This window comes from Zalophus californianus, chromosome 8, assembly GCF_009762305.2.
Source record: "Zalophus californianus isolate mZalCal1 chromosome 8, mZalCal1.pri.v2, whole genome shotgun sequence".
NCBI lineage: Eukaryota > Metazoa > Chordata > Mammalia > Carnivora > Otariidae > Zalophus > Zalophus californianus.
Genome location: NC_045602.1, coordinates 94124308 through 94151816, shown reverse-complemented (window position 1 = coordinate 94151816; position 27509 = coordinate 94124308). Strand labels below are relative to the sequence as shown.

At 46.0% G+C, this 27509-nt stretch overlaps 1 protein-coding gene across 2 annotated transcripts; it reads right to left on the bottom strand.

Moving 5' to 3' along the window:
• Positions 1 to 7476: 7476 nt before the first annotated feature.
• LOC113938139 (ral guanine nucleotide dissociation stimulator-like) lies at positions 7477 to 16850 on the bottom strand. 2 transcript variants are annotated; one of them, XM_027623317.2, is made up of 13 exons: positions 16665 to 16850; positions 15964 to 16071; positions 14351 to 14535; positions 12829 to 13022; positions 12302 to 12675; positions 11314 to 11529; positions 10830 to 10933; positions 10266 to 10335; positions 9584 to 9655; positions 9066 to 9140; positions 8418 to 8450; positions 7926 to 8047; positions 7477 to 7737 (listed from the first exon to the last, which is right to left on the bottom strand). In XM_027623317.2, exons 1-13 carry the CDS (start codon positions 16800 to 16802, stop codon positions 7701 to 7703), a joined length of 1728 nt encoding a protein of 575 aa, XP_027479118.1. In that variant the 5' UTR covers positions 16803 to 16850; the 3' UTR covers positions 7477 to 7700. The 2 variants fall into 2 exon arrangements, with proteins under 2 accessions (XP_027479118.1, XP_027479119.1); XM_027623318.2 differs by lacking the exon at positions 9584 to 9655.
• Between the last annotated feature and the right edge of the window lie 10659 nt (positions 16851 to 27509).

The window sequence follows — 27509 nt, the reverse complement described above, 5'->3', positions numbered from 1 at the left end:
CCGTGTAACAAAAAGTTTCCTGATAAATCACTAAAAATATCTGCTGCTTCATTAAGAGCAGATTTCTGTTTGGTGATGCATGCACAAGATGATGGAGTGGTGGCTTCTGACGGGTATTCCATCCTGCTGATCCATAGCAAAGCTGTTACCTGCTGTAACAGGTATAGCCAATGCACACCAGAACCCTTAAATGCAGAAATCCAACCCCCTTGATCCCTCAAAAGTGGCTTTAGATGATTATGCCACAAAGGAAAACAGGTCAGACTTATTTCTGGTATTGTTTGAGTCCATTTGCATTTTGTGATTACCCACCAGGTCCCTGAACATGGCAAATATTGCCTACTTGTAGTGGTCTTAAAATAGGTTAATGGGAACCTAGCTCACAAGACGATTCCCAGCCTCTAGGGCCAGCAACTCCTTTGCAGTAAAGCCTTGAGGGAGAAACCTCAGAGTCAAAGCACTGATTAAAGAGGAAAGAGGCTCACGTAACTCTCACCGGATGATTCTCAGCCTCAGCAAAGTTTCCATTCTTTGTCCCTTGGATGGGACAATCTGGAGGCACATCCCCTGTACCTGTCTTTTGGTTTTGTCGACTGTACCCCAGTTTCCCACAGTGGTAGCCTTTTTATTAACACAGACACTCTATTGGCTGCCCCTCTACCTTCCTTTCCCTCTCCATTTCTCAATTTCTTGGAATAAGCTACTTTACTTAAATGTTTTTCTCAGAGAACCAAATCAAGACAGTCCTAGAGGGCTACAAACCCTCTGAGCCCAGCGGCACAAGAGGGATTCCAGAGCCTGCCGGAAGCTGTGTTAGTACTACAATGTGGTGAACTGGAACCACAGAGACAGAAACAGCAGGCTAATGGTAATATGGGGCCTGAATTCTGTTGAACAACTTACAGGGAGACTGAGATTCCATACGACTGCAGGTGTGCGAGCAAGCCCACCTGAGATCAGCTGAGCTTGCCTCCTATCAGCAGAACTGTAGGCTTTTGAGCAATAACAAAGGATGGTTATTTGGACTATAAGATTTGGGGTCATTTGTTATGCAGCAATAGTAACTGCTATATGATGCTTGATTTTTTAAAAATTGCATTATAACTGACAAAATTGCATTTATTTAAAGCATACGATGTGATAATCTGATATACAAGGAAAAAATGCCCCTATGTGTTACCAAATAAGGAAGAAAATTATGGAAGGAGGGCACCATTGCTTCAAATGAGGTGGAGGGTGGGCAGTGGAGGCCAGAGCTGGCCAGCAATTTTAAGTGGAGGTGACCTGATGTTTTCATGTCACTGTGGTGAGAGAGAATTGGAGGAGGATCTGGCAGCAGAAGCAGCTACTAAAGTACCAGAGACTCTAGAATGAAACACACCAGCCTACAGTACCATCTGCCCTGCCAATCTGTAACTTCTTGATTCTCAAAAATCCTCCATGAGGCATAAAATGGGAGAAGATATTTGCAAAACATATATCTGAAGAAGACTTGTATCTAGAATATATAAACAATTCTTGCAACTCAGTATTAAGACAATCCAAGTTTTTTTGTTAAACAGAAAAAGATCTGAACAGCCACTTCACCAAAGAAAGTTTTAAAATGGCAAATATATGCATGAAAAGATGTGCAACACCATTAGTCATTAAGGAAATGCAAATGAAAATATTGAGACACCACTACAAAATTTACAAGTATAATTAACATTAAAAAGACTGACCACACCAAGTGTTGGCAAGGATATGAAACAACTGGAACTGTCCCAGTCTGCTGATAGAAGTGTAAAATGGTACAATCGTTTGGGAAAATAATTTGGCAGTTTCTTAAAAAGTTATGTTTCCCATTCAATGTAGGTATTCCATTCCCAGAGAAATGAAAGCATATGTCCATACAAAGATGTGAACGTGAATGTTCACAGCAGCTTAATCTAGAAAAGCAAACTGGACAAAACTGAAATGTTCATCAACAGGTGAATGGATGAACAAATTTTAGTATATCCTTATAATGGAATATTACTCAACAATGAAAAGTAACAAATTAATGATGCACACAACAAAGTTGAATCTGAAAATTATTATGGTGAGCAAAACAAGCCATACTGTACATACTGTATATCCTGTTTCCATGTATATAAAATTCTAGGGGATGCAAAATTAAAGTGACAGAAAGCAAGCAAAGGCAAAAATGAACTATTGGGACTTCATCAAGATAAAAAGCTTTTGCACAGCAAAGGAAACGTTGACAAAACCAAAAGACAAGCAACAGAATGGGAGAAGATATTTGCAAATGTCTTATCAGATAAAGGGCTAGTATCTAACATCTATAAAGAACTTTCAAATTCAACACCCAAAGAATAAATAATCAAATCAAGAAGTGGGCAGAAGACATGAATAGACATTTCTCCAAAGAAAACATACAAATGTCCAACAGACACATGAAAAAATGCTCAACATCACTTGGCATCTGGGAAATACAAATCAAAACCATAATGAGATACCACCTCACACTGGTCAGAATGGCTAGAATTAACAAGTCAGGAATTGACAGATGCTGGAGATAATGAGGAAAAAGGGGAAAACTTTTGCCCTGTTGGTGGGAATGCAAACTGGTGCAGCACTCTGGAGAACAATTTGGATGTTCCTCAAAAAGTTAAAAATAAAACTACCCTATGACCCAGCAATTGTACTACTAGGTATTTACCCTAAAGATACAAATGTAGGGATCCAAAGGGGTACCTGTACCCCAAAGTTTATAGCAGCCATGTCCACAATAGCCAAACTATGGAAAGAGCGCAGCTGTCCATCGACAGATGGATGTATAAAGAAGATGTGGTATATATATGGAATGGCATATATGTGGTATATATAATGGAATACTACTCAACCATCAGAAAAAATGAAATCTTGCCATTTGTAATGATGTGGCTGGAACTGGAGGGTATTATGCTAAGCAAAATAAGTTAATTAGAGAAAGACAATTATCATATGATCTCACTCATATGTGGAATTTAAGAAACAAAACAGAGGATCATAGGGGAAGAAAGAAAAATTAAAACAAGACGAAAGAGAGGGAGACAAACCATAAGAGACTCTTAATCACAGGAAACAAACTGAGGGTTGCTGGAGTGGAGGGGGGCAAGGGGATGGGGTAACTGGGTGATGGGCATTAAGGAGGGCACATGAGTAATGACCACTGCGTATTATATGAGACTGATGAATCACTGGCCTCTACCTCTGAAACTGATAATATATTATATGTTAATTAATTGAATTTAAATAAAAAAATAAAGAGCACCCTTGCACATAAATAAATAAATAAATAAATAAATAAATAAATAAATAAATAAATACAGTGACAGAAAATAGATCAGTTATTACCTGGTGATGGGACAGTTAGGGGAGAGAAGGATTATAAGGGTATCAGGGAACTTTTGAGAATGATGTATATGTTCATTCTCATGGGTATATACATGTGTCAAAACTCATTGAATTGTGTTTGTTTAGAAAAATTTTCTCCTAAAGCTAATAAGAGGATGTGGTGCCTGGCACATTTGGTACTCCTCTTCTGGAAAATTCTACTCCTTACCTGGCATTCTTAGAGAGGTGTTCCACCAAGGCTTACAAATAATCTTTTTTTTAAAAAAACATATTTTTATTTATTTATTTAAGAGAGAGAGAGAGAGAGAGAGAATCATGAGCAGGGAAGGGGGACAGAGGAAAAGGGAGAAGCAGACTCTGTGCTGAGCAGGGAGCCTGACATGGGACTCGATCCCAGGACCTGGGATGGTGATCTGAGCCGAAGGCAGACGCTTCACTGACTGAGCCACCCAGGTGCCCCCAAATTATCTTTTGTAGACAAAATGGAATGGAGTAAATATGCATTTTGAGCTGCATTCTGCTGGAGGCCTGCCAACTTTGGAACCTAGAGTCAATCTCTGTCCCCAGCAGATGAGGAAAATGAAAGGCAAATGCAATTGGTCCAAGGTCACTTATCAGGTCATGGCCAACCCAGTGGTTTGTCCTCCCAGATTCTAACTGTGGATCTGTGCTCAGGTCACCAGGACACCTGGCTTCCTAAGCCCTTAATAAATTTCCATTGTTGTTTTGTTTTGTTTTGTTTTGTTTTGTTTTGGTGTGTGTTCCCTCTGAGGGCTGGATTGAGACCAATTTCTCTGTAGTTCAGAGTATTTAAAGACACTCTTGGAAACCAGTCTGTTTTCAGTGCAATGGTATTCCTCCTTCCATTGTATCCTCAGGTCACAGCTCTTTCGTCCTCCTGAGCCACTTTGATCTTTGGTGCCTTAATCCCAAATCTATACCCGGCCAGCCTCACCCTTCTGGAGCCCTCATGAGCACAGACTCTGTACGGGTAATCTGTGGATCAGTCTGACATACATGTGCTTAGCTGGAGTAATAAATGCCTTCATTATCCTGGACCACCCAGTGAATATTTTATCTTCAATATGAATGCCTGGCTCCACAAAAGCCCGTTGTTCTGCACCCTTAGGCTGTGGTGAAGCCTGACCATAATCTCCCTGTTCATAAAGGACCCACAGGGCTCAGGTTAAAACTTGTGAGCACTTGTAAAATCCTTTGGGAAATCAGTGTAGTTTATAGCAGTGTCTTATGCCACTCCTCTCTCAAGCTCCTCTGGCTGGTTCATGGGGATTTCCAAGTGACCCCACGCCCCACACATGGAGTGGCCACCAGCACCTGCCTCTGCCCACATGCCAGGGCTGACTCAGGAGCTCAGGCTCCCACCCTACCCCCTTTCAGCCTCGGCCATTCCTCTTGAAAGGGGTTTGTGCTCTGCACACATCACAGAGATATAGGAGGGCAAAGGAAATTAAAGCCACTGGCCTAATGAAACTCACACACTATTGACCCCTTCCATCCTGCCTCGATATATCCTGGAGGAGAACGAGAGGAGAGGCCTGCAGGTGTGAACAAAGCCCCACCCTGGCTGTTTATCTTCCTGACAATAAAAACACCTCTTTGTTGCTGCTAAAATGTTGCTGAAAATTCTGTTTTTGGTGGTGAAACAGAAAACTTTTGTCGAATGGTCCACTGGCACCTTGTTTCTCAGTGTGGTCCCTGGACAAGTGGCCTCGGCATCAGCTGGGAGCATATTGAAAATGCAGAGTCTCAGGTCCCTCCCAGTGTTACTGAATCAGAATCTGTATTTTCATGAGATCCCCAGGGGATCAGAACCTGAGAGGATCTTCTCAAAAAAACCACTGTTGTATGTTCCAGAAAGAGAAAGCTAATTGGCCACCTTGATACAACAAATGGGAAAGGGATGGTTGTTTCCCGGGCCTTTTTGGCAGTTTCTCTCATTCTAGAATTCCCTAAAGTGTTGATTCCCCAGTGGCCCCAGTAGGAATTATTTTGGAAGAAAGGAAAGAACACCATCCAGGCTGAGACATAGAGCAGACATGGAAGTTATGCATGGGCCCAACAGCAAGAGCTCCGACTCGCCAAGGATGATTGACTGCTCTAGAGCTCTGTGTTGTTCTTTTGCTAGATCCTTTTGTATCAGGCTATGTTATTGGAGATTTTTCTTGCTTTTGGAGGTGAGCCTGTATTGCTGTAACCTGTCCTCCTAGATTCACTTTTGCTGTATCCCAAATTTTGGGACCCTTGTCGTGTCATTTTTATTTGTTTCCATGTAATTTTTGATTTCTTCTTTGAATTCTTGGTTGACCCATTCGTTGTTCAGTAGCATGTTATTTAATGTCCATGTATACATGGTCTTTCCAGGTTTTTTCTTATGGTTGATTTCTAGTTCCATAGCATTATGGTCAAAAAAGATGATTTCCATCTTTTTTAATTCGTTGAGACTTGTTTTGTGGCCTAATATGTGATCTCTTCTGGAGAATGTTCCATGTGCACTTGAAAGGAATGAGTATTTTGCTGTTTTAGGGTGGAATGTTCTATTCTACTCTATATCTATTAAAACCAGTGCTTCACTCAAAGCCATCATTTCTTTGTTGATTTTCAGCTTGGATCATGTCTCCATTAATAGAAGTGGGGTGTTAGAGTCCCCTACTGTATTTTATTACTGTCAGTTAGTCCCTTTATGGTTGTTATTAGCTGTTTTATGTATTTGGGTGCTCCTATGTTGGGTGTCTAAATATTTAGAATTGTTCTATCTTCATGTTGCATTGTCTCCATTATTCTGATGTAGCGTCCTTCTTTGTGTCTTATTACACTCTTTTTTGTAGTCTGTTTTGTCTGACAGAAGTATTCCTACCCCTGCTTTGTTTTGGCATCCATTTGCATGATAGATGCTTCTTATCTGCTCACTTTCAATCTGCAGGTGTCCCTAGGTCGAGGGGGTCAAGCCCAGTTCCCAATTTTGGACAAGTCAGTGTAACTGTGTAAACTGAGACTGAGTGTGTAAACTGGTGAATGTTTGAGACCATGGATATCAGAACAACGGGGACCTAAAAAAGTCCCCTTGGCTAGTGAGGAGAGTGTGGGGTTTCTCTGGGCAAGGATATGGACCTTTATCCTGGCAAGAGAGAACCAATCCCTGATCCATCAGGTCCCAAAAGGAACAGTGGCTCCCATGGATCTGAGCAAGAGGCTGGGGCCTGTAGGGAATTGCATTCAAAAGAAATGCAAAAGGAAATGCAGGCATGCTGGAAATCCAAGCTCCTAGGTCAGCATACATGTTAATGATTTTAGGCTCAATAATGGCCTTAAAGGTACACTTCCCATCTTTCCCCCCCACACAAAACAAGCAGGAAAAGGAATCCAGAGATAATTGACAAGGATCCCAGGAGGATTTCAATCTTGGCAAGGGTGAACCCGGAGTGCCTAGAAGAAAACTGAGGATGGAAACACCTGCCTGCTCTTTGGCAATTTGCAAATTATCTTCCTCTGGCTTCGATCCATCCAGATGCAGGATTTGATCTCCTTACATGTATTCCCCACTTAGTGCTGATGCACTTCCAGAGATTGAACTAGGAAACTACAAGTTCCAAATACTGGGTCAAAACAAATACAAAACAAAAACAAAAACAAAAACAAAAACAAAACACCACTTCAACAGAAGAAGCAGGTAATGATCTTCCTTGCTTTAGAGTGCACAAAGGAAGGTAGCTCCTGTTCTGGGGCAGGAAGTCGTTCTGGGGAGTGTAACTCTGAAAGACTCCCAATTTCAGTGGTTGTTGCTATTCCTGTGAAAGGACCTGCAGCCTCTAAATCTCAGGAGTTCAGAGGGGCTGTCTCTGCTCTTTGCCCAAATTCCTTCTACTGAAATGAACGTGTCCTCTGAGTAAGGCGATTTTTGCAGGTTCCCTCCGGTAGCTAGGGAGGAGGGCTGGCTCTTCTCCTTCCTCCCACATACAAGAGCTGATGACTCTGTAAGATCCCTTAGCTCAGGAATGACTGTGAGAGTCTGTACATCTTTTCCATCACTGTAGGAAGTTAAAGAACCAAACCACACTCCTGGGCTCTAGAGGAACAAAAGGGCTTTACTCGAATAATATTCCAGCATCACTTAACTACTTACAACAATTCAATATTGTATCTCCCAATAAGTAAAGAGATGGGAGGATGCAGTGTTGAGCAGATGGGGCACACGCACCACAAGTACCCCAACTGCTGAGGAATCTGGCACTGCCACTGGACACACACTCAGCCTTGAGGTTGACTGTGGCCAGTTCTTCTCCTTCTTGAGTGCTGCTGGCCAGCTAGGACCGGGGCTCCAGCTGGCAGGACAGGATGTAGCTAAGGACAGAGAGACCCCTGTGAGTTGACCAGGAGCTGCCATTCAGGAGTCCCTCCCAGTGTTTTCCCTCAGCTGGAGTCTGGCACCCCAGCAACAAGGCCTGAGGCTGCCCAGGGATGAAGGAACCCTGGAATAGCCAGCAGAAAGAGTCCAGCCCAACCCTCACTCAGCGCCTCATGGGCCTCACCTCTCATCATCGCTGAGCCGCTCCATAGACTGGAACCAGGCCTGAAATGAATCCTTGGGCTCTATGTTGTAATTCTCTGCAGCCACCTGGAGCAGCATGATCTCCGTCAGGACTTTGTATTCCTGGGCCGAGAGAAGCACAGGTTGCTTCCAGGGCCTGGAGCAGGAAGCTACAGGGCCTGGTGAGGGTTGAGTAGCAGGACAGAGACCTGTCCTGTGGCTTGGCACACGTGGCCACCCTCCTGCCTGCAAATTCATCTAGTCCCAACCTATTCTCAGAGGTGAATCTAAATAGCCCCTCCTGCAGGAGGTTCTCCTTGATGCCATTCTTCTGTCCCCACTTTCTAAATGGATAGGTCTTCCACCTCTCTATTATCAACCAGTCCCTGTCCATGTGAGATGGAGGGGATGGAGCCAAGGAATGTTCTTCCCAGGGACATCTCTGATATCCAGTCCCCTACCCTTCCCTACAGGAAGTGCCACATGTGCTCACCTTATTCCTTTTCTCGTTGTTGATCTCATTCCCCTGGAAAGCAGACAACCAAAGTCTATCAGAAAGAGCCCGCAGGTTGTTACTAGCACTTTATTCCCACCACTTGTCAACCTGCACTTTTGCCAGGACATGTGAGGGGGCCGTGCATACACGGATAACAGGCCTGGCTTCTCGGCCAGACTCTGAGGGCCAGAGAAAGGAGGATATGGGGCAAATGGTCCACCTACAGGGATGGACCCAGTCACACAACCCTCTCTGATGACAGAAGGGGAGGCCAAAGCCTCAGGCAGGAAGGGGCTGCTAGGCAACTGAAGTGCTTGCTGATGTGGAGGGTCCTGACTTCACTCTCTCCCCACAGGCAACATCAGAGGGAGAGGCTGAGGTCCACTCAGACAGACCTCATGCAGCTTTGCCTTCAGGAAGCTCTGCTGCTTCACCAGTCTTGGGCACCTGGACCAGTGTCCTAAGTGCAGCCTCCCCTTACTCATCACTAAGTTGGGCAGGAGACGCCAGCTCACGGGGTTAGCTGGGAAGCTGTCATGAGGGGAGGTTTGCCAAGTACTGAGACCTCAGGGCTCAGGACAGGGGCTTTCTGCTACCAAACCGCAGAATTCTGGGCCCTCCTCCACAATCCTCAGGCTCACCCACCTCCAGATAGTCCTCCATTGCAGTATCCAGCATCACCAGGTCAGTGAGGAAAGTGCCAAGGTAGGGGACGACACCCTGTGTCATGAGGGGTAGGGTTGGGATGAGTCCCTACTCTCTGGTGCCTACAGGGACCCTCCCCTGAAAATGCTCCAGCCTCCTGCCCGCCCCGCGCAACGTGCCCACATGAAGCGGCCCAGGACATTTTGCCACCTGCCGCAATGCCCTTTCCCCTCACGCTCCCAGAACATCGGACTCCTCCTACTCACCTCCAGGTCCTGCATTTTGAAAATCACAGGGTACATAGCCCCGGGACCCTCCCCACCCACAAAGCCCATTCTGTATCCAGCTTTCTAGCCCCTCCCCCTGGTCCAATTGAAAGAAGAATTTGAGAAGCCTTGACAACAGGAGGCGGGGCTGGAGTCCGATGGCCCCACCAGTCCTGATTTGGAGGCTTCCAGCTCTCAGGGAGGAGCCCCTCTCCTCTGACACTGGAGGCCCTGTACCTCAGGCACACCCACCTTCTTCTGTACCCTCTTACGGGCTCCCTGGAGGTCCATCAGCAGGCTGGCAAATTTATTAGGTGGCCGCTCCTGCAGGGCCAAGGACAAGTTCCTTGAGACCAGAATACCCTCAGTCCACTTGACCCACCATCTTGGACTTCAGACCCTACACATGTGACCTAACTCAGCTGATAGCTGATGCTACATTATCCTGAAGCATGCCATGAGTGCTTTTAGAACAATTTCAGCTCCAACACGCCATCCATGTGTGACCTTGAGCTTGCAGCCTGGCCTCCCTGAGCCTGTTTTCTCATCAGGAAAAGTGAGAACTCCACCTAACTCTCATGGTCTCCTGAGGACTCAGGGTCCTCTTACTATCTATCATCACTGCTCTGGCCCTCAACCCATCCCAGCCACATCCCTGAGCAGAGGCCTGTCCTCTGGGCTCTCAAGGTTTGTACGGGCCCCCGTCGGGGCCAGTGTCGACACAGAGAGACAGGGGGTCTAGGCTAGGGAGTCTGGTTGGGCAGCACCTGCTTGTCCCAGCCCCAGTGGAATCTTCCCCCCAGGCTGTCATCACATTCATGCCATAGGCTACCCCTCCCCAAGGAATGCTACAGGCCATTCCCTGCTTCAGCCATGCAGGACCCTGTTCCCTCACAGCCCTCCTCTCTGTCCAGACCTGCCCCTTCCATGCTACCTTGATGAGCAGTTTCCTGCCCTGGGGGTTGTCTTCGGTACACAGCTTTTTAAATTTTTGAAAGCGCTTCCTGAATTGAGGAAAAGAGGCAGGATCAATGGAGGAATACCATGGCAAGGTTGAGTGTGAGTCCCTTTTCTGTGAGAACCCCAAGTGTCAAACTGCCTGGATGAGGGGTTTCTCGGGGATCCTCTGGGCACTCAGGTCTTTGTAGGACATGGGAGGGAGCTCTCACGTGGGTCTCCCTTCCCATATGAGTGGAGCAGCTCTGTTTTGGTCAATTTGGGTTTCCAATGGGCAGAGAGTTGAGGGGCTGTCAAGTAAACCTGGGAAAATATTTCCTTCAATGCAGCCCAGTGTGAGATATTGAGGAAAACTGATTTCTAAAGCAGCAGGCTTGGTGCCTCTTCCCAGGGGGGAGCTGAGAGACCTGCCCAGCAGTCCAGGTCCTGTGGCCAGGGTTTGCTGCCACCCAGGAGGTCCAAGATGACTGAGGGGAAAAGGACAGGCCTATGGGAGATCCCTCCTCCATCCTGGTCCCTCCATGGGGAGAGGCCTCCTCACCTGGAAACCTTCTGCCATGTCTTCTTCAGGCGGTGAATTGAGACAGTCTGCAGAGCCGCGAGGATGGCATGCAGGGAGGAGTAGTTCTGCAGGATTTGACAGGCCTGGTGAGGGACAAGGAGCTGTCAGTTGGGGAGTAGGAGCCCTACATGCTCTAGAGCTTCCGTCCCCCTCAGTGGACATCTCCTCTCCTGGATAAAGCACATGTCCAGGGGCATGCAGAAGGACACATGGAAGGCCCAGAGGGGAAGACTGCTGGGAAGAAGGAGGACTTGACCTCACCCCAAGGACGGAGCCAGGGAGGAACTGAGCATCCCACCAATGGGTCGTGCAAGTCAAAGTCAGCAGGCGCCTGGAAGGAAGAGCCTAGGCACTGCACAGGCCCTAAGGCTAAGACCAGGAACTTCCACCCTGAGAAGTGCTAAAGGGAAGAGCAGTTCCCGAGGCTCAGGAGAGCAACTCAGCCAGGCCTCCCATAGCATACCTTGGCCACCTTGATCCAGTGCTCCACCACCATGGCCCTGTCCCGGGCTGTCATGCTTGGGTTGCCAAGGCAGGTGGTGATGACACAGTTGGCCACACTGTTGAACTGGGCGATGGTGGCCCGGACTGTGGGTGCCAGGTGCTCATTGCCAGGCTTATTCCGCTTGGTCCAGACAGAGCCCAGGCAGTGTTGGACACACACCTTCTTGAACAGCTCCTAGAGAACAGGGGGACGTTGGCTCACCCAGCCATTTCTCGTGCAAGACTCATGTCCTTGATAGGGGCCACAGATCAGAGCTGGAGTTCAGGAAGCTGAGAACATGGCCTGAGCCTTGTGGGAGACCCTGGATTTCATTCCATTCTTTTTCACTGAGGGAAACCAGTACAGGATGACCCAGAAGCAAATAGTGGCAAGGGAAGAAAGGAGGGCATTTGCACCCGGACCTTCCTCAGGAACTCCCAGCTCCAGGTTGTAGTTCAAAGTGGCTCCTCCGAAGGGGGCATCTACCCTTCCAACTATTCATCCCTCGGGTCCTTCTCCTCTTTCAGATGCACATTCTGCCATGATAGCTGCAACCACAGGTTTGTTGGTCTGCCCTGTCCTTAAGTACACATCAGATGCCTAATTAATGCTGAGGGTGCTCAGCCTCCAAGGCAGACGGGTGGGCAACCCATGGCCTTGGCTGTACACAAGGAGCTGCCCTCCTCCAGCCAAGGGACCAGGGCCTGCCCATTTGTCTATCTGTTCTGGCTCATTTCATCTGCATAGTAACTCTGCCCCCATTCTTCTCAGTGTCTAACTCTACAGTCCGCGGCTAGGCAGGGAAAGCTTGGGTTGAGGACCTTGATGGGTTGACAGGGTTGGGAAGTGGTGGAGCTAAGATTGGGTCCCAGACCATAGGAGCCCCAACAGGGAAAGGCAGGTGTGGGGCGGCTGAGAGCAGAAGAAAAGCCTGCCCCTGCCCGGCCCTTAGAGCCCAGCTTCTCACCGCATCCATGTATGTCAGTTGCTCTGCCACCAGCTTGGGAGGGAAGTCCAGGATGTCGGCCTTCTCTTCATTCAGCTGGTTCTTTGGGGTGACATATTGGTGGCAGGAAGCCTCTGGGACCTGAGTGGGCTCACTTTCTGTTTTGTCAGCTGGAGTGAAAACTCCCAGAAAAGTTGATGGTCCAGCTGACTGTGGCTCAGGGTCCAGAACACATATGGAAGCTGCGAGCACTTGTTCCAGTTCTGGAACGGCTGATGGAGGTGAGGCTGACTCTGCCCCTTGAGGTGATGGTTGAAACAGAGCCGGGGTTGCCTCTCGCTCCACAGGAAGCCCTTTTTCTGGCTCTGCAGCTGGAAGGAGCCCTGGAGCTGGCCCTGGGGCAGGAGAAAGAGAAAGGTTCCTCCACATCCCTGACTTTCCATGTGCCTTTCCAAAAACAAAAACAGGACAGATCCATGGCCTTTCAAGGAATATCCAGCCCAAGAAACCCAGCCCAGATAGCGTTCCCAGCTTGCAATCCCCCTTACCCTCCGCCTCTGCCTCAGTGGGCCCCAGAAGCTCCCGATGCAGCAGGAGAAGGGGGGCACAGTTCTTCAGGTCCCAGGCAGGCCACTTCAGATGCTCATAGGTCCTCTTGACCTCCAAACAGGCACAGTGCAGGGACTGCCAGATATCCTGCAATTTCTGGTCAGGCCAGGTACCCAAGATGGGAGACAGGGTGCTGGGGAGAGTCATATGTGGAGCAGAGTCAGAGGCCTGGCCTTACATTCCAGCTGCTACTCCCACAGCACCATTCTCACTGCCTGGGTCCCAGAGGAGGGCCCCAGCCCACTTCCAATCCCTCTGGAGCTGTCCTTACAGTAGAAGGCCTGGTCGTCCTGAAAACCTGAATGAGTCTGGTTTGTCCACTTATCCTCTCCTCTTCATGGCCATGGGCCTCGTCTACTCTATGCTGCATGGAGGCCAGTATCAGGGCTCAGGTTTGAGGCAGATGTGGGAGTGGTCTGCTCACCACACCTTCTGTTCTTGACCCCAGTTGTGGTGGTCAGCAGAGAGGAACAGGCAGAGCAAGATGGGATCATGGAAGGGATGGTGTTTTGGGCACCAAATCAGCCCACACTGTGCTCTGCCTCCCACAGGGCTTGGGACCCCATCCACAGCCCTCTTTGACTCATTTGCTTCTTCCCAGGAAGCCCCCCAAATTCAGCCCTCCCATGGTATTCAAGAGATCTATGAGATCTGAGGTTCTAAAAGTCCCTCCCCAGCCACAACCCCTGTAGTCTCCCACCCTGCTCTGTCGAGGCAGCATGACTTCCTTCTGGATTCAAAGACCTATCATGTTTTTCCTTGAGCAAATAGTCTGTCATCCTCCTCCAAATATAAGTAGATCCATTCATACCTAGAGTAGGCCATAAAGATGTCCCATCTAACCAACTCTGGACATGCATGCTTATGATGTGTAGAGTGACGATCTGACCCTCTGACTAGACTGGAGATCCAGACATTGAATCTCCTTTATCCCTTCCATTATCTTAGTGACTAGAACGTGCCTGCATTCCTAGCTGCTTAATATCCATTATCGAATGAATAAATCCCCACCAGGACTTTCCAAATACTGAGCGGCCCTTGGGCTGTTCTCCCCCTAATCTGGTCACATAAAGGACAAGTACCAGGACCAGCTAGATGGAATCTTGAGGTCCTTTGCAAATAGGAAAACTGCCTACTTTCCATTGCCTTTTGTAAACCCACAGGCCACAGGCCTGTGAGGGTTGAGCTTGAGAGCTTCTTCCCTGGAGAGAGAGAGAGAACTATGAACCATGAAGATGCCCAGCATGTCCAGCAGGTCTTTCCACGGAGCCAGGAACCAGATAAATCCAGGCCATGTTTCCTCCCATGATTTCCTACAGTGACCCTATGAGGTTCACCCTCTTACCACCCCACTTTTCTGAAGAGGAAAGGGAAGATCAGAGAGGTGCTGTGACATTCCCTAGACATACAGCTAGTAGATGGGAGGCTCACCCCTGTGCTGAGCATGGCATGGGCACTAACCTATTGAACTGCTGGCCCAGGACCCATTGGGCTGAGATGAACACCTGATCGATGCAGAAATTGGTGGTGATATTTGAAATGCTTCTATCCGGGAAGGATGGTACCCGGGAGTGTAGGAATTTCTCCACTGTGCCTTCTTTGAGCATCAGCATCGTGCAAGCCTCATCCAGGGACAGGGTTGATTCCTTTTCCCACGAGGTAGACAAGGGATGGGGGGCAATGTAGTCAGTTTCAACACCATGAACCAATCCACAGGATGATCAGGGTCTGGCACTCAGACCACAGACTCCCATCCCTTTGTGAATTTGTGCAAGAGAAGGGCCTTGAGTGTCCACCCAGAGAAAGGTTCTAGGCTTAAAAGTACAATTGGATTTAGGGGTGAAATGATAAACCATTGGTCACTTCAACATGTTCTGTTAGCTGAGCCACAATAGCATTTCTCTCTCCTAATAGCCTTTATTAAGACTTGTAGGCCTTTGAGTCATCCATAAACATCCCTACTGCAGAAGGAGAAACCAGAGGGGGAGAATCTCAAACGCTGCTCAGGATCATATATGTTGGGCCTGAGGACTGTCCAAAGCATGAGCTGTCTGGCATTTCCCCTATGCTGATGAGGCTTGGTCTGTTCCTGACATGGGGAGAAAGGTTCAGGGGAAAACCACCTTCCTCGGCAGGCCCCAGGGGAGCCCATGATCTCTAGTCTGTGTTCCGGCCTTGCCCTGAGTCCTGAGATTGAACATGAATCGGGACCTTTTCTCAGGCCAGACCAGCCCTGGATGTTGTTGGTGGCCTGATACACCTGCTGCTTGTCAAGGGACAGGGAGTAGCTGAACGTGTAGAGCAGCTCATCCAAGAGGTCCCGGGTGGAACTCTGCAAAGGCAGAGCCAGTTACCTGGGCCAGGAGGCATCAGAGGCCTTTCCCCAACCTCTGTGTGGTTCTATGTTCTGGCAGATATAGCCACTAAAACAGTCTTTTAGGACACTTAAGGTGTTCCTTGCAGCACTGCTGAAATGACAACAGAATTGAATGTCACGTTCCACCAGCCTTGAAAGGCTGAATCACTGTGGTAGATGGCCTCCTTTACGGAGGACTATGGAGACATAGAAGGACACAGTGTGTGACCTGGTGGACCTACAATGATGTGATGTGTTTGTTCTGAGAGATGATAAGTTACAGAGAAAGATACAGAATGGCTTCATTCCACCGTCCCTATTATGTTCAATCATCCTATTAAGTGTGAGGATTTAGAAGGCCTCGGACAAGTTCTTCAAGAACAGGGGCTTTAGATTCTACACAGGGTAGCTGGGGTGAGTAGGGAAAGTAATCAAAACAGTAGTAAAATGCAAAGATCCTCATGGCTTCGTGCAAAGGAAACCAAATAACGGCCCTCCAAACCACAAAAGTCTTTAACTATATCCAGTACCATTCCCACATCTGAGAAGAGTGTCTTTCTCCCTTCTCCCATAAATGGTGGTGGAGGTGTGGCTGTTCGGGTTACTCTGGGGTTGGGTCTGTGGGACACTCATGTGGAAACACTATGGGAGGGCTCCAGGTTTGTCCCCATATTTGTGTGGGGGCCCTGAGTGTGGACAACCCTCTTCCCGTTCTCACCTCACAGCAGCACTGATCCTGGGTGGCCTGGCGCACCTGACACATGTCTAGGGAGTTGGAGTAGTTGAAGTCCCAGACCAGCTCATCCAAGATCTCCTGGGTGCAGCTCTGAAAGGGCAGTGCCCCATATATACAGGGCAAGAGACATTAGTGTCTTCCTGGGACATTGCCAAAAGGGGACACCCTCATTAGAAATCATGGAACACTACATCACAAATTAATGCTGTAATGTATGGTGATTAACATAACATAATAAAATTTTAAAAATAAATAAATAATTAAAACTTCAAAAAAAAGAAAAGAAAGAAAGAAAGAAATCGTGCACTCCAGTTCAGGCTAAGTGGGGCAGGTGAAAAGACCTTGAGCAAGGAAGTAGCCAGATGACACTCTAAGGCTCCTGATTAACATACAGGTAGGTGAGCTTGGTTCTCAGCACTCACCTTCTCATCCTGCCCGCTATGATCTGCGGTATGAACATGAAAGATATGCCAGGCTTCCAACCCCTGGCAGATTGCTTCTGCCAGGGAAGGGCATATCCTTCAGCCGCTGTCCCATCTTCTACACACACACACACACACACACACACACACACACACACACACACACAAACACAATGAGGGGCAAGAGGTGTGGGCCTGCTGAGATGGGATTACAGTTGTTGTCTGCTCTCCAGGGGGCTGCCCTGAGCTGCCTTGTGTTACCTGTTGGTGTCTCCTGCCACATGACCAGAAGATTCGGGAAAGAGGGCTGAGCCAACGTCTACAATTACATAAAAGTCTCTCACGCTGGGCTGTCTTGGGCCCAGAGCTCCTGAAAGTGGGAACACAACAACAGAACATCTTGTTCTCTTGAACGTCTCCTCTCAAGTGAGCTGGAGAGTAGGTTGTCTTTTGAATGTTCCCAGAGTTCTAAGTTCAGCTGGGCCCCATCACAAAGGAAGCGAGGTGACTCTGTCAAGATTCTACTCCCTGGGCCACTTCGTTCAGGCAGGACTCACCAGAGCTCCTTCTGGGCACTTGACTGTTTACCTTTCTCTCCCATGTCCTCTCCTTAACTGTACACAAAGTGCCAAAAATGCCATGGCCACAAATCTCTGGAAATGTAACTAGGGCCCTAACTTTCTGGAGACAGAGCTGACGTCAGACCTTTTTTTCTCTGATTCTTTTCCCAGTACTGTGTCCTCAGTCATTGTGTCTCTCACGGATTCCCTACTTTGCCAACCTGCAGAGTAGGGATCAGGCTAGAATTGACTTCCATGGGACATCATCAGGTGTATGTGGATAATATTGATTCCATGTGTGGCATGGTATCCTGTGTATCTGAGGCACAAAATTGAGGATGGAAGATTATAAGAAAGGGTGGGACTTGGCATGGAGGACCGCTCCAAGGAGGCCGGGGTCCCAGCCATGTAAAATTGGAACAGTCACGTGTCCCTTGTCCTCATTTTCATGTGACACCATGATGGGGTGGAAATCCTCGAAGATGTAGACCTTGTCATCCTCTGTAGTAAAGCCATTTAATTGTTTCCTGTTACATTAAAAATGAGACCCCGTTGCCTCATTTTGGTCTATGAGGGGAACAGCCTTCACCAGGGTTCCCAGGGATGCTGATCTCTGTTCTAGGCATCGCTCTGTAACCTCTAGGTGGTTAGGGACTGGCTTCTGACCCATAGCATACAGTCAACGTAATGAAATATCATGTCTAGAGTTTCTCTAGATGTCATGCAGAGAATTTCTCCCTTCCTAGTTACTTTTCTCCTGGTGCACTTCTCACTCTTTCCCTTTCCCTTTCGCTTCTCTGTCTCTGAACCAAAAAGCAAGCACAGATGTTTTGAGCTGCCATCTATAGAGGCTCACAGGGCAGAGAACTGAGGCAGTGCCAAGGCCGAAAGAGGCACAGGAACTCAGATTCTGAGTCCAAATGGCCTCCAGAATCATGGGAGCTGACATGGGAGAAAATCCTCTGCCAGTCTAGCCTCAGTCACAGCCACATGCTCTGACACACCTTGAGCCTGGGGAACCAAGCGAATTTGTGCCTGGATACCTCATCCACAAATTGGAGAGAAATTAAGTATATGCACTGTAAGATGCAGGTATTGGGGCAATGCCATCACAGAGGAACAACTGCTAACTAACAGTCTCCCTGGCTTCAGCATCTCTCCCTGCCCTCCTCCCTCCCGCCCTCCCTTCTGTTCTCCTCCTAGTTTCCCTCCAGCCACACTGCCTGCCTTTTTCACCTCCTCTGGCCAAAGCAGCTTCAGTTACTGAGTGTCTGCAGCAGTGGTACCTTCTTCCTGACACACTGCACCCTGACTTGTGCACATCTCGCTCCCTCTTATCATTCTGTTCTCAGCAAGTACCTCTCCGTGAGGCCTTTCATGCCTTCCTATCCAATGACTTTCCAGCCTTCGTTCATAGCACACTTCGTTTGTAGTATAGTGTACTTGATCTTTTCTTTCACATGTCTTTGCTTTTGTGCTTCGGTCCATCTCTAGTCTCTGAGCTCCTAGAGGCAGAGAGGAGCCCTAGGAATTTTCACCTCCACGCATGGGCCCACCAAGGTACCTGGCATGGGGGAATGCTTAGTGTCTAGTTACTAAGTGATTATTTGAGAAGCTCTAGGAGCCCACCTACCCCTTTAACCACCTAGACTGCAGGGAGAATGCTACTAAAAGTTTCAAGCTATTTCTGGGTAGGGGGACAACCACAATGGCCTGTGCCTGACTCTCCCTGCTCCAGTTCCTCTGGCAGAACTCACTAGGTACCATGGACAAGGAGGCGCCTTGTATTGTGTTCTCCAGATCTCATGGGACAGCCCCGGGCAGGCACACCAACAAAGAAAGGGATGCCTTTTCTCGGGGGTCCTCAAGGCACTGGCTTTCTAGCATCACGGGGGCAAAGGAGCAGGCTCTCCAGTCTCCATGGCAGAGTAAAGGACTTCAGATCCCTCCCTTTCTTCCTTTTCTGTCCACTCCCGCAGTGTCCTCTTTCTTATTCCAGCCCCCTCACATCAGCCAACAGAGTGGTTCTGCTTCCATTCCCGTATGTGCAAATGAGGACTCTAAAGATCTAATGGAGTCTTGCTCCTGGACCCCAGACACAGTGTCTAGTTCTCTGGCATTTTCCCAGAGAACATAAATAGATGAGAAACCATAGAAAACAAGGTTCTCAACATGACTAAGCCACAGAAAAATACAACCAAGTGCATAATGAGATATCACATCACATCAATTGCAATAGCTATCCAAAAAAAGGCAAGCGATAACAAATGCTGGTGAGGATATGCAGAAAAGGGACCCCTTGGGCACCATTGGCGGGGATGCACATTGGGACTGGCACTAGGCAAAACAGGATGGATGTTCCTCAAAAAAGGAAAAATAGAACTACCATAGGATCCAGCAGTTCCACTTCTGGAGACATACTCATACAAAACAAAGGAATATGTCCAAGAAATCCCTGCATCCACCTCCATGTCAAGAAGCCTTATTTTCAATAGTCAAGACACAGAAAACATCAGTGCCCATTAGTGGTGAATGGATAAAGAAGTGTTTTGCATATAATGGCATATTAATCAGCCGTAAGGAAAGGAAATCCTACTAAATGGGATCACAGTCCTGGACTTTTAAAGCATTATGCCACGTGAAGTAAGTGAAACAGACAAAGGCTAATACTATATATATGTAGGTAAGATGTAAATAGAGAGATAGATAGGTGATAGATACTACATATATAGATAGATATATATACATAAATAGATATAGATAAATTTTTCTTTTCCCATTGGAATCGAATACAAAAAAAAGAAAAGGAAAAAATTAACTCAGAAAAAGAGATCGGACTGAAGTAAGGAGAAGAAACAGAGGGCAGAGGGTGGGGTCGGGATTGAGTGAATGGTGAAAAGTTACAAACTTCCGGGTTTAAGATAAATAAGTCATAGGGATTTACAGTACAACCAGATGACTACAGTTACGACTGCTCTATGGCGTATTTGAGAGCTGTTCAGAGAGCCAATCTGAGGGTTCTCATAACAAAGAAAAGCCTTTTCTTTCCTTTTGATTTACTCTATTTTTGTATCTTTAAGAGATGATGGTGGTGAACTAAACTTACTCTGGTAATCGGTTCAAGATATATGAAACTAACATCATTATGCCCTGTTCCTTAAACATACACAGTGCGCTCTATGTCAATTATATCAATAAAACTGGGGCGACAAATATTTTCATATTCAAAATGAGCATCAGAAAAGTTGACGTGGTAAAAAGAATGACAGGTAAACAAACATGAAAACAACAGAAGCTAAAGTCAGTAGATTATGATATGGATAAAAAAGATCCAAGCCATTTGCCTAAAAAGTGGATTCTGAGTTTAAAAATCAGTGAATTCAAATTAAAGTGGATGAAATAGAATTTTAAATTTGTGTTATATTTAAAAAATTGATCAAGGAATAAAATGTCTTAATAGATTAACTCTGAAAATTACCTTTTCAAGAAACTTTTCCTGTTTTTCAGAATTCGGATTTTAAGCTTTGATGTGGGCACAGAATGAGAACATGTTGTTTGATCAAAATTGTCTCAAGGAAAATGGCTGAAATAAGATGACTGAGATTGGACCTAAATGGAAGAGTATAAATGGCAAGACGAAATTGTCCTGTGTTCATTTCTCCATATTTGCAGTTTTTAAATACAATTTATTTTAATGTCATGAAGGACATTAAAATTCCTGGAGTACATTCTAATTTTATTAAATCATTAATATCTTTGTACAACATCCCTCAACCCATCTTCACATCTCATTGCATCTTATAAACTAAAACTCTGTACCATTAATCAGAACTTCCCATTACCTCCTCCTTCCAGCCCTTGGAAAACATCTTAAAATTTTATTTTACTAGCCTGAGAGGAGGCAGTTTCCAGGTCTTTCCCTTGGCCATCTCTACATCATAGCCCCTACCCCACGTTTAAAGGATGGAATGTGAGAATTCTGCCAGCTATCAAGTATGTACTCACCGATGATATTTTCAAGGACTTGAACATGACCACCATGGGAGTCACTGGGCCCTCTGGACCCATTGTGAGCTGGATCTGATCCTCCATATGTTGCCAGGCCCCTATGTGCACCCTCTCTAACAAGGCTCCATGAGGATATTTTGGGTTCTCAGGTATCATTGCCAATTCAGTTGCTGTGTTTAACAGTCCTTGAAAAGCTTGGGTATTCCCTTTTCTCCAGTTTACTATGACCTGAGTTTAAGAGACTATAGATCCTCGGGGTAGAGGAGCAAGATGGCAGAGGAGTGGGAAACCTGGATTTTGTCTGGTCCCTGGAATTCAGCTGGATAGGGATCAAACCATTCTGAACACCTAAGAACTCAACAGGAGATGGAAGAAAAGAATAGCAACAACTCTCTGAACAGAAAAGCGACCACTTTCTGGAAGGTAGGGCGTGCAGAGAAGTGAATCCGAGGCGATATTCGGGAGGATAGACGGCAGGGGAGAGGGCCCTCCATCAGCCGTTTCTGGCAAGTGATAGAGCAGCAGAGCACAAAATCGGAACTTTTAGAAGTCTGCTCCCCTGAGGGATGTCACTCCAGTGGCTAAGCAGGGGCTGGAACCCTCGCTGGGAGAGTGTGGTCTGAGGACCCGCGGGGTCACAGGAAGACTGGGGGTGCCTGAGTGCAGCAGAGCTCCCAGGTATTGGAACAGGGAAGCTGGCTGCAGAGACGGAGCCAAGGAGTGGGCTCTCAGCTCGGGGTTGCCATAAACCATGATCCACAGCACAGTCGGGCCATTGCTCTTCCAGCAGGGACCCAACAAGTGGCAGATCCAGGGATACTCCCCTGCCCTCCCCGGGAGGAGCGGCATGGGAGCGCACAGCAGGAATCTGCTGGGTTTGGAGACTCCACATGGAGTCAGGTGCCAGATATAGAAACGCTAGGTCACAGGCCGGGTGAGCACTGAGTGTGGCTGGAGACTGGGGAGATGGGAGTGATTGACAGCTTTTCTCTGGGGGTGCACTGAGGAGTGGGGCCCCAAGTTCTCAGCTCCTTTGGGGCAGAGATTGGGAGGTCGCCATTTTCACTCCCGTCCTCCAAAGCAGAACGGAAAGCTTGCAGGGAACAAGAGCTCCTGAGAGCAAACCCAAGAAGATTACTTAGCCCAGACAGGCAAGGGCAGGGCAATTCTGCCTCCGGCAAAGACATTTGGGAACCACGGCAACAGGCCCCTCCCCCAGAAGATCAGCAAGAACAGCCAGCCAAGACCAAGTTTACCGATCAATGAGAATGGCAGAACTCCAGCGCTAGGGGAATACTGCACGTAGAATTCATGGCTTTTTTCCCATGATTCTTTAGTCTTTCAAAGTTAATTTTTTTTAACTGTCTTTTTTTTTTTGAATTTTTCTTTTTCCCTTTTTCAACCAACATCTTATCAATCCCTTTTTAAAAAAAAAAATCTCTTTTATTTTTCATTTTTAGAGTCATATTCTATCCCTTCATAGTAGTTACCCTTATTTTTGGTATCTATCTATCTATCTATCTATCATCTATCTATAAGTTGTTCTCTCTTTAAAATTTTGGGATACAGTTTCTTTTAACAGATCAAAATATACTCTAAATCTCTAGTGTATGGCTTTGTTCTAGTCTCCTGCCTGATCACATTCTCTCCCTTCTTTTTTCTTTCTTTTTTAAAATCCTCTTCTTTCTTTTTTCAACCAAATTCTTATCAATTCCTTTTATAAAATATTTTATAATTTTCATCTTTACAGTCATATTCCATCCCTTCATCAAATCAACCCTTATTTTTGTACATATATAAGTTTTTCTTTCTTTAAAATTTTGGGAGGCACTTTCTTCTAACAGACCAAAATATGGCCAAAATCTAGTGTGTGGCACTGATCTATGCACCAGCCTGATCATATTTGATCTATTTGTTTTCTTTTCTTTTTGTTTGTTTGTTTTTATCTTTTTCTTTTCTCTTTCTTTCCCTTTCTTTTCCCCCAGTTTCAGGACTTTTCTGATTTGTTTAGTGGATATTTTCTGGGGACGTTGTTACCCTGTTAGCATTTTGTTCTCTTATTCATCTATTCTCCTCTGGACATATTGACAAGACTGAAAGAGTCACCTCAACAAAAAAAACAAGAGGCAGTATCGACTGCCAGGGATCTAATCAATATGCACATTAGTAAGATGTTGGAACTAGAGTTCAGAATGATGATTATAAAGATACTAGCTAGGCTTGAAAAAAACATGGAAGTTATTAGAGAAACCCTTTCTGGAGAAATAAAAGAACTAAAATCTAACCAAGTCAAAATCAAAAAGGCTATTAATGAGGTGCAATCAAAAATGGAGGCTCTAACTGCTAGGATAAATGAGGCAGAAGAGAGAATCAGTGATATAGAAGACCAAATGATGGACAATAAAGAAGCTGAGAAAAAGAGAGATAAACAACTACAGGATCATGAGGGCAGAATTTGAGAGATAAGTGATAACATAAGACAAAACAACATTAGAATAATTGGGATCCCAGAAGAAAAAGAAAAAGAGAGAAGGGCAGAAGGTACATTGGAACAAATTATAGCAGAGAACTTCCCTAATTTGGGGAAAGAAACAGGCATCAAAATCCAGGAGGCACAGAAAACCCCTCTCAAAATCAATAAAAATAGGTCAACATCCCGACACCTAATAGTAAAACTTACAAGCCTCAGAGACAAAGAGAAAATCCTGAAAGCAGCTCGGGAGAAGAGATATGTAACCTACAATGGTAGAAACCTTAGATTGGCAACAGCCACAGAGACCTGGCAGGCCAGAAAGGACTGGCATGATATATTCAGAGCACTAAACGAGAAAAATATGCAGCCAAGAATACTATATCCAGCTAGGCTGTCATTGAAAATAGAAGGAGAAATAAAAAGCTTCCAGGACAAACAAAAACTAAAGGAATTTGCAAACACAAAACCAGCCCTACAAGAAATATTGAAAGGGGTCCTCTAAGCCTAAAAGCAACATAGACCAGAAAGGAACACAGACAATATACAGTAACAGTCACCTTATGGACAATACAATGGCACTAAATTCCTATCTTTCAATAGTTACCCTGAATGTAAATGGGCTAAATGCCCCAATCAAAAGACATAGGCTATCAGATTGGATAAAAAAACAAGACCCATCGATATGCTGTCTGCAAGAGACTCATTTTAGACCCAAAGACACCCCCAGATTGAAAGTGAGGGGGTAGAAAACGATTTAGCATGCTAATGGACACCAAAAGAAAGCTGGGGTGGCAATCCTATATCAGACAAATTAGATTTTAAACCAAAGACTGTAATAAGAGATAAGGAAGGACACTATATCCTACTTAAAGGGTCTATTCAACAAGAAGATCTAACAATTGTAAATATTTATGCCCCTAACATGAGAGCAGCCACTTATATAAGCCAATTAATAACAAAAGTACAGAAGGGAAAGAATGAAGGTGGGGAAATCGGAGGGGGAGATGAACCATGAGAGATGATGGATTCTAAAAACAAACTGAGGGTTCGGAAATCGGAGGGGGAGACGAACCATGAGAGATGATGGATTCTAAAAACAAACTGAGGGTTCTAGAGGGGAGGGAGTGGGAGGATGGTTTGGCTTGGTGATGGGTATTAAAGAGGGCACGTTCTGCGTGGAGCACTGGGTGTTATACACAAACAATGAATCATGGAACACTACATCAAAAACTAATGATGTAATGTATGGTGATTAACATAACATAATAATAAAAAAATACTATATGTATAATTTCAAAAGCAAAATTCAAATGCCAATTGCCTTTCTCCCTGAGTTTTTTGGAGGATAAACATATGCTATCTACTATGACTGTCTGTCACCTTGAACTAATTGAGCCAAATAAAATTCTTTTTATTATCTGAAATACTGACCACAAGTTCTGTTTTTAAGATGCAAATACTCCTTGGAAGAGTTAAGCCCTTTAATTGTTTACTTACACTTTGCAAAGACCAGTGTTGACTCAACCCCACTTCCTGGCTGTGGGACATTGGGCAAGTCTTGGAACCTCTCTGAGCCGCTCTTTCTTCATCTGTAACACCTCCACTCAGGCTTGGGGAGAGAAACAAGATAATGTGACATTCTTGGCACACAGACGATTCTGAATACTTGTCTTTCTCTTTTCTTTTTTCCCATCCCTGCCTCCTGCCTCTTCTTCCTTAGTTACCAGAATTGCTTTCCCACTAACACTGAGATTTATTAAGACATGGGAATGTGATAGGGGTCAGAGGGAAGGGGGATGGAAAATAGAGCATGGTCCTATTCACAAGGTGTTTACTGAGGCTGAGGCTCCACTAGTTAAAGCATTTTATGCATTCTCTCATTAGGAACAGATATTGACTCCTGTTGTTAGGTAAGACAGCTCTAGGGTAGGTGGGGCTCTGCAGAGGAGAACCTGAAACCAAGAGGTTCACTGGAGAGCTGTAGTTCAGTGGAAGGGAGTGGAGGGAGCCCCAGAAAATGCCCTATATATGGGCATTCGACCAATGTATGGTGACTGAGAGGTGGGAGGGTATGAAAAATGAAGTCAGAGGACCCTGAAAGTGAACTGCTGAGTTGCAGCTCTGCCTGGAGCCTGTGATGGTGTTTGGCCCAGGCGGGGATGCAGGTTCCAGATTAGGTGTCCCTTCTACACACTTGCACATTACACGCTGGCTCCCTTTTCTCCAGGGCCTGATCCACCGAACCTCTGAGAACCCATGTTCTGTTTTGTACCCATCATTCTTTGAAATTAATGGACTTTTACTTAATGGGCATATCCGTGTCTCTGTGAAAGATCCCAATGCCCCCAGAACAATTGGCAGGGGCCATAGCTTTTCAAAAATTGTCACAAGGGAGTATATATATATACAATGGAAGATTATGCAGCCATCAAAAAAAAAAAAAAAACGGAACCTTGCCATTTGCAAAAATGTGGATGAAACTAGAGGATATTATGCTGAGCGAAATAAGTCAATCAGAGAAAGACAAGTATCATATGATCTCACTGATATGAGGAATTCTTAATCTCAGGAAACAAACTGAGGGTTGCTGGAGTGGTGGGGGGTGGGAGGGATGGGGTGGCTGGCTGATAGACATTGGGGAGGGTATGTGCTATGGTGAGCACTGTGAATTGTGTAAGACTGTTGAATCACAAACCTGTACCTCTGAAACGAATAATACATTATATGTTTAAAAAAAGAGAAGAAGAAGAGAAGATAGTAGGAAGGGAAAAATGAAGGGGGGGAATCGGAGGGGGAGATGAACTATGAGAGACTATGGACTCTGAGAAACAAACTGAGAGTTTTAGAGAAGAGGGGCGTGGGGGGATGGGTTAGCCCAGGGATGGGTATTAAGGAGGGCACATATTGAATGGAGCATTGAGTGTTATACACAAACAATGAATCATGGAACACTACAAAAACTAATGATGTCATGTATGGTGACTAACATAACATAATAAAATAAAATTAAAGACAAAAAAAGTTGTCACAAGGGAAACCTTTAAAAAACCTGTGGGGAAAGTATTGGATTTGCAAGAATCTTGCTTACAGAGAAAAATTCCAGGACCCTCAGGTTGTACACCTCGAGATCTACCTAATTGATCCATGAGAAATATAAAGGTGGTATTTAACTGCTGGCTTGTCTATAAGTGGGGAATGGTTTTACCTGGAGCTACCTGTCCTCTACTGTCTAGTCCCTCTTGTGGTGAGTGATGGGCATTTATAAGAAAGCTCACCTGGGTTGGGAGCCAAAGGTGGTAGAGGAGGAAAAGTCAGGTTGTAATAGACAATGCCAGGCGAGAAGTCCACATCCTGGGGTCTGACTGACCCAGCCTTGGGCAACTTTCTTTCGAGCCTCAGAGACATCTCTGTGCATGCCCAGCAGGTTGGAAATGCCAGGGAATTACCATCCACCCCCTCTCAACACCCAACCTGTGGGATCATTCTGGGGAGAGTGCTCTAGACTGCTTCCCGACTATCCCTGCAGGACTACACTGAGGAGCCCAAAGCTTAATTGTACCTTTTATTTGCCAAATTCCCACCCTCATTTCACTCCCCCCTCCCCCCTCCCATGTTCTCTGCATACCCTGCCTCCCCCAAATAAACCATTTGCATTGGAATCCTCGTCTCTGGAGAACCCAAGCTAACATGCATGTTGATATAGTCGTGGGGAAATGTGTGAAGATTCTGACACTCTCTGGTCTGACACCGGTTTGTCTGAGATTCTCAGATGTGAGAAATGCAGGGAGGCAGTGGGGTACAAAGGGGAGCCCCTGGCATTGGCAGGGACACCACCTTATGATCCCAGCTTTGCGGCCCTTTAGCTGCGTGACCCCGTGAAGCACTCCACCCTGCTGGGATCTCCATTAGCTCCTCGGCAATAGAGAAATAATGATGGTCTTGCCTGCCTTTTGCGGCAACTCTGAGACTCAGATGGGAATTGGAAGAAAGGCACTTTGTAAACTGCAAAGCATTACACAAAATTTTATATCGACTGTCTTAAGTATTTCTTCTCTCTCATATTCT

Bases quoted from the DNA above. Each gene is read 5' to 3' on its own strand.
- LOC113938139 (XM_027623317.2), bottom strand. From the start codon at position 16,802: ATGTTCTGTTGTTGTGTTCCCACTTTCAGGAGCTCTGGGCCCAAGACA. The intron at 11,530-12,301 runs GTGAGAAGCTGG...CCTGTTCTCTAG, and splicing joins AACTGACATACATGGATGCG to GAGCTGTTCAAGAAGGTGTG. The intron at 8,048-8,417 runs GTGAGCACATGT...CTCTCGGCCCAG, and splicing joins ACAACGAGAAAAGGAATAAG to GAATACAAAGTCCTGACGGA.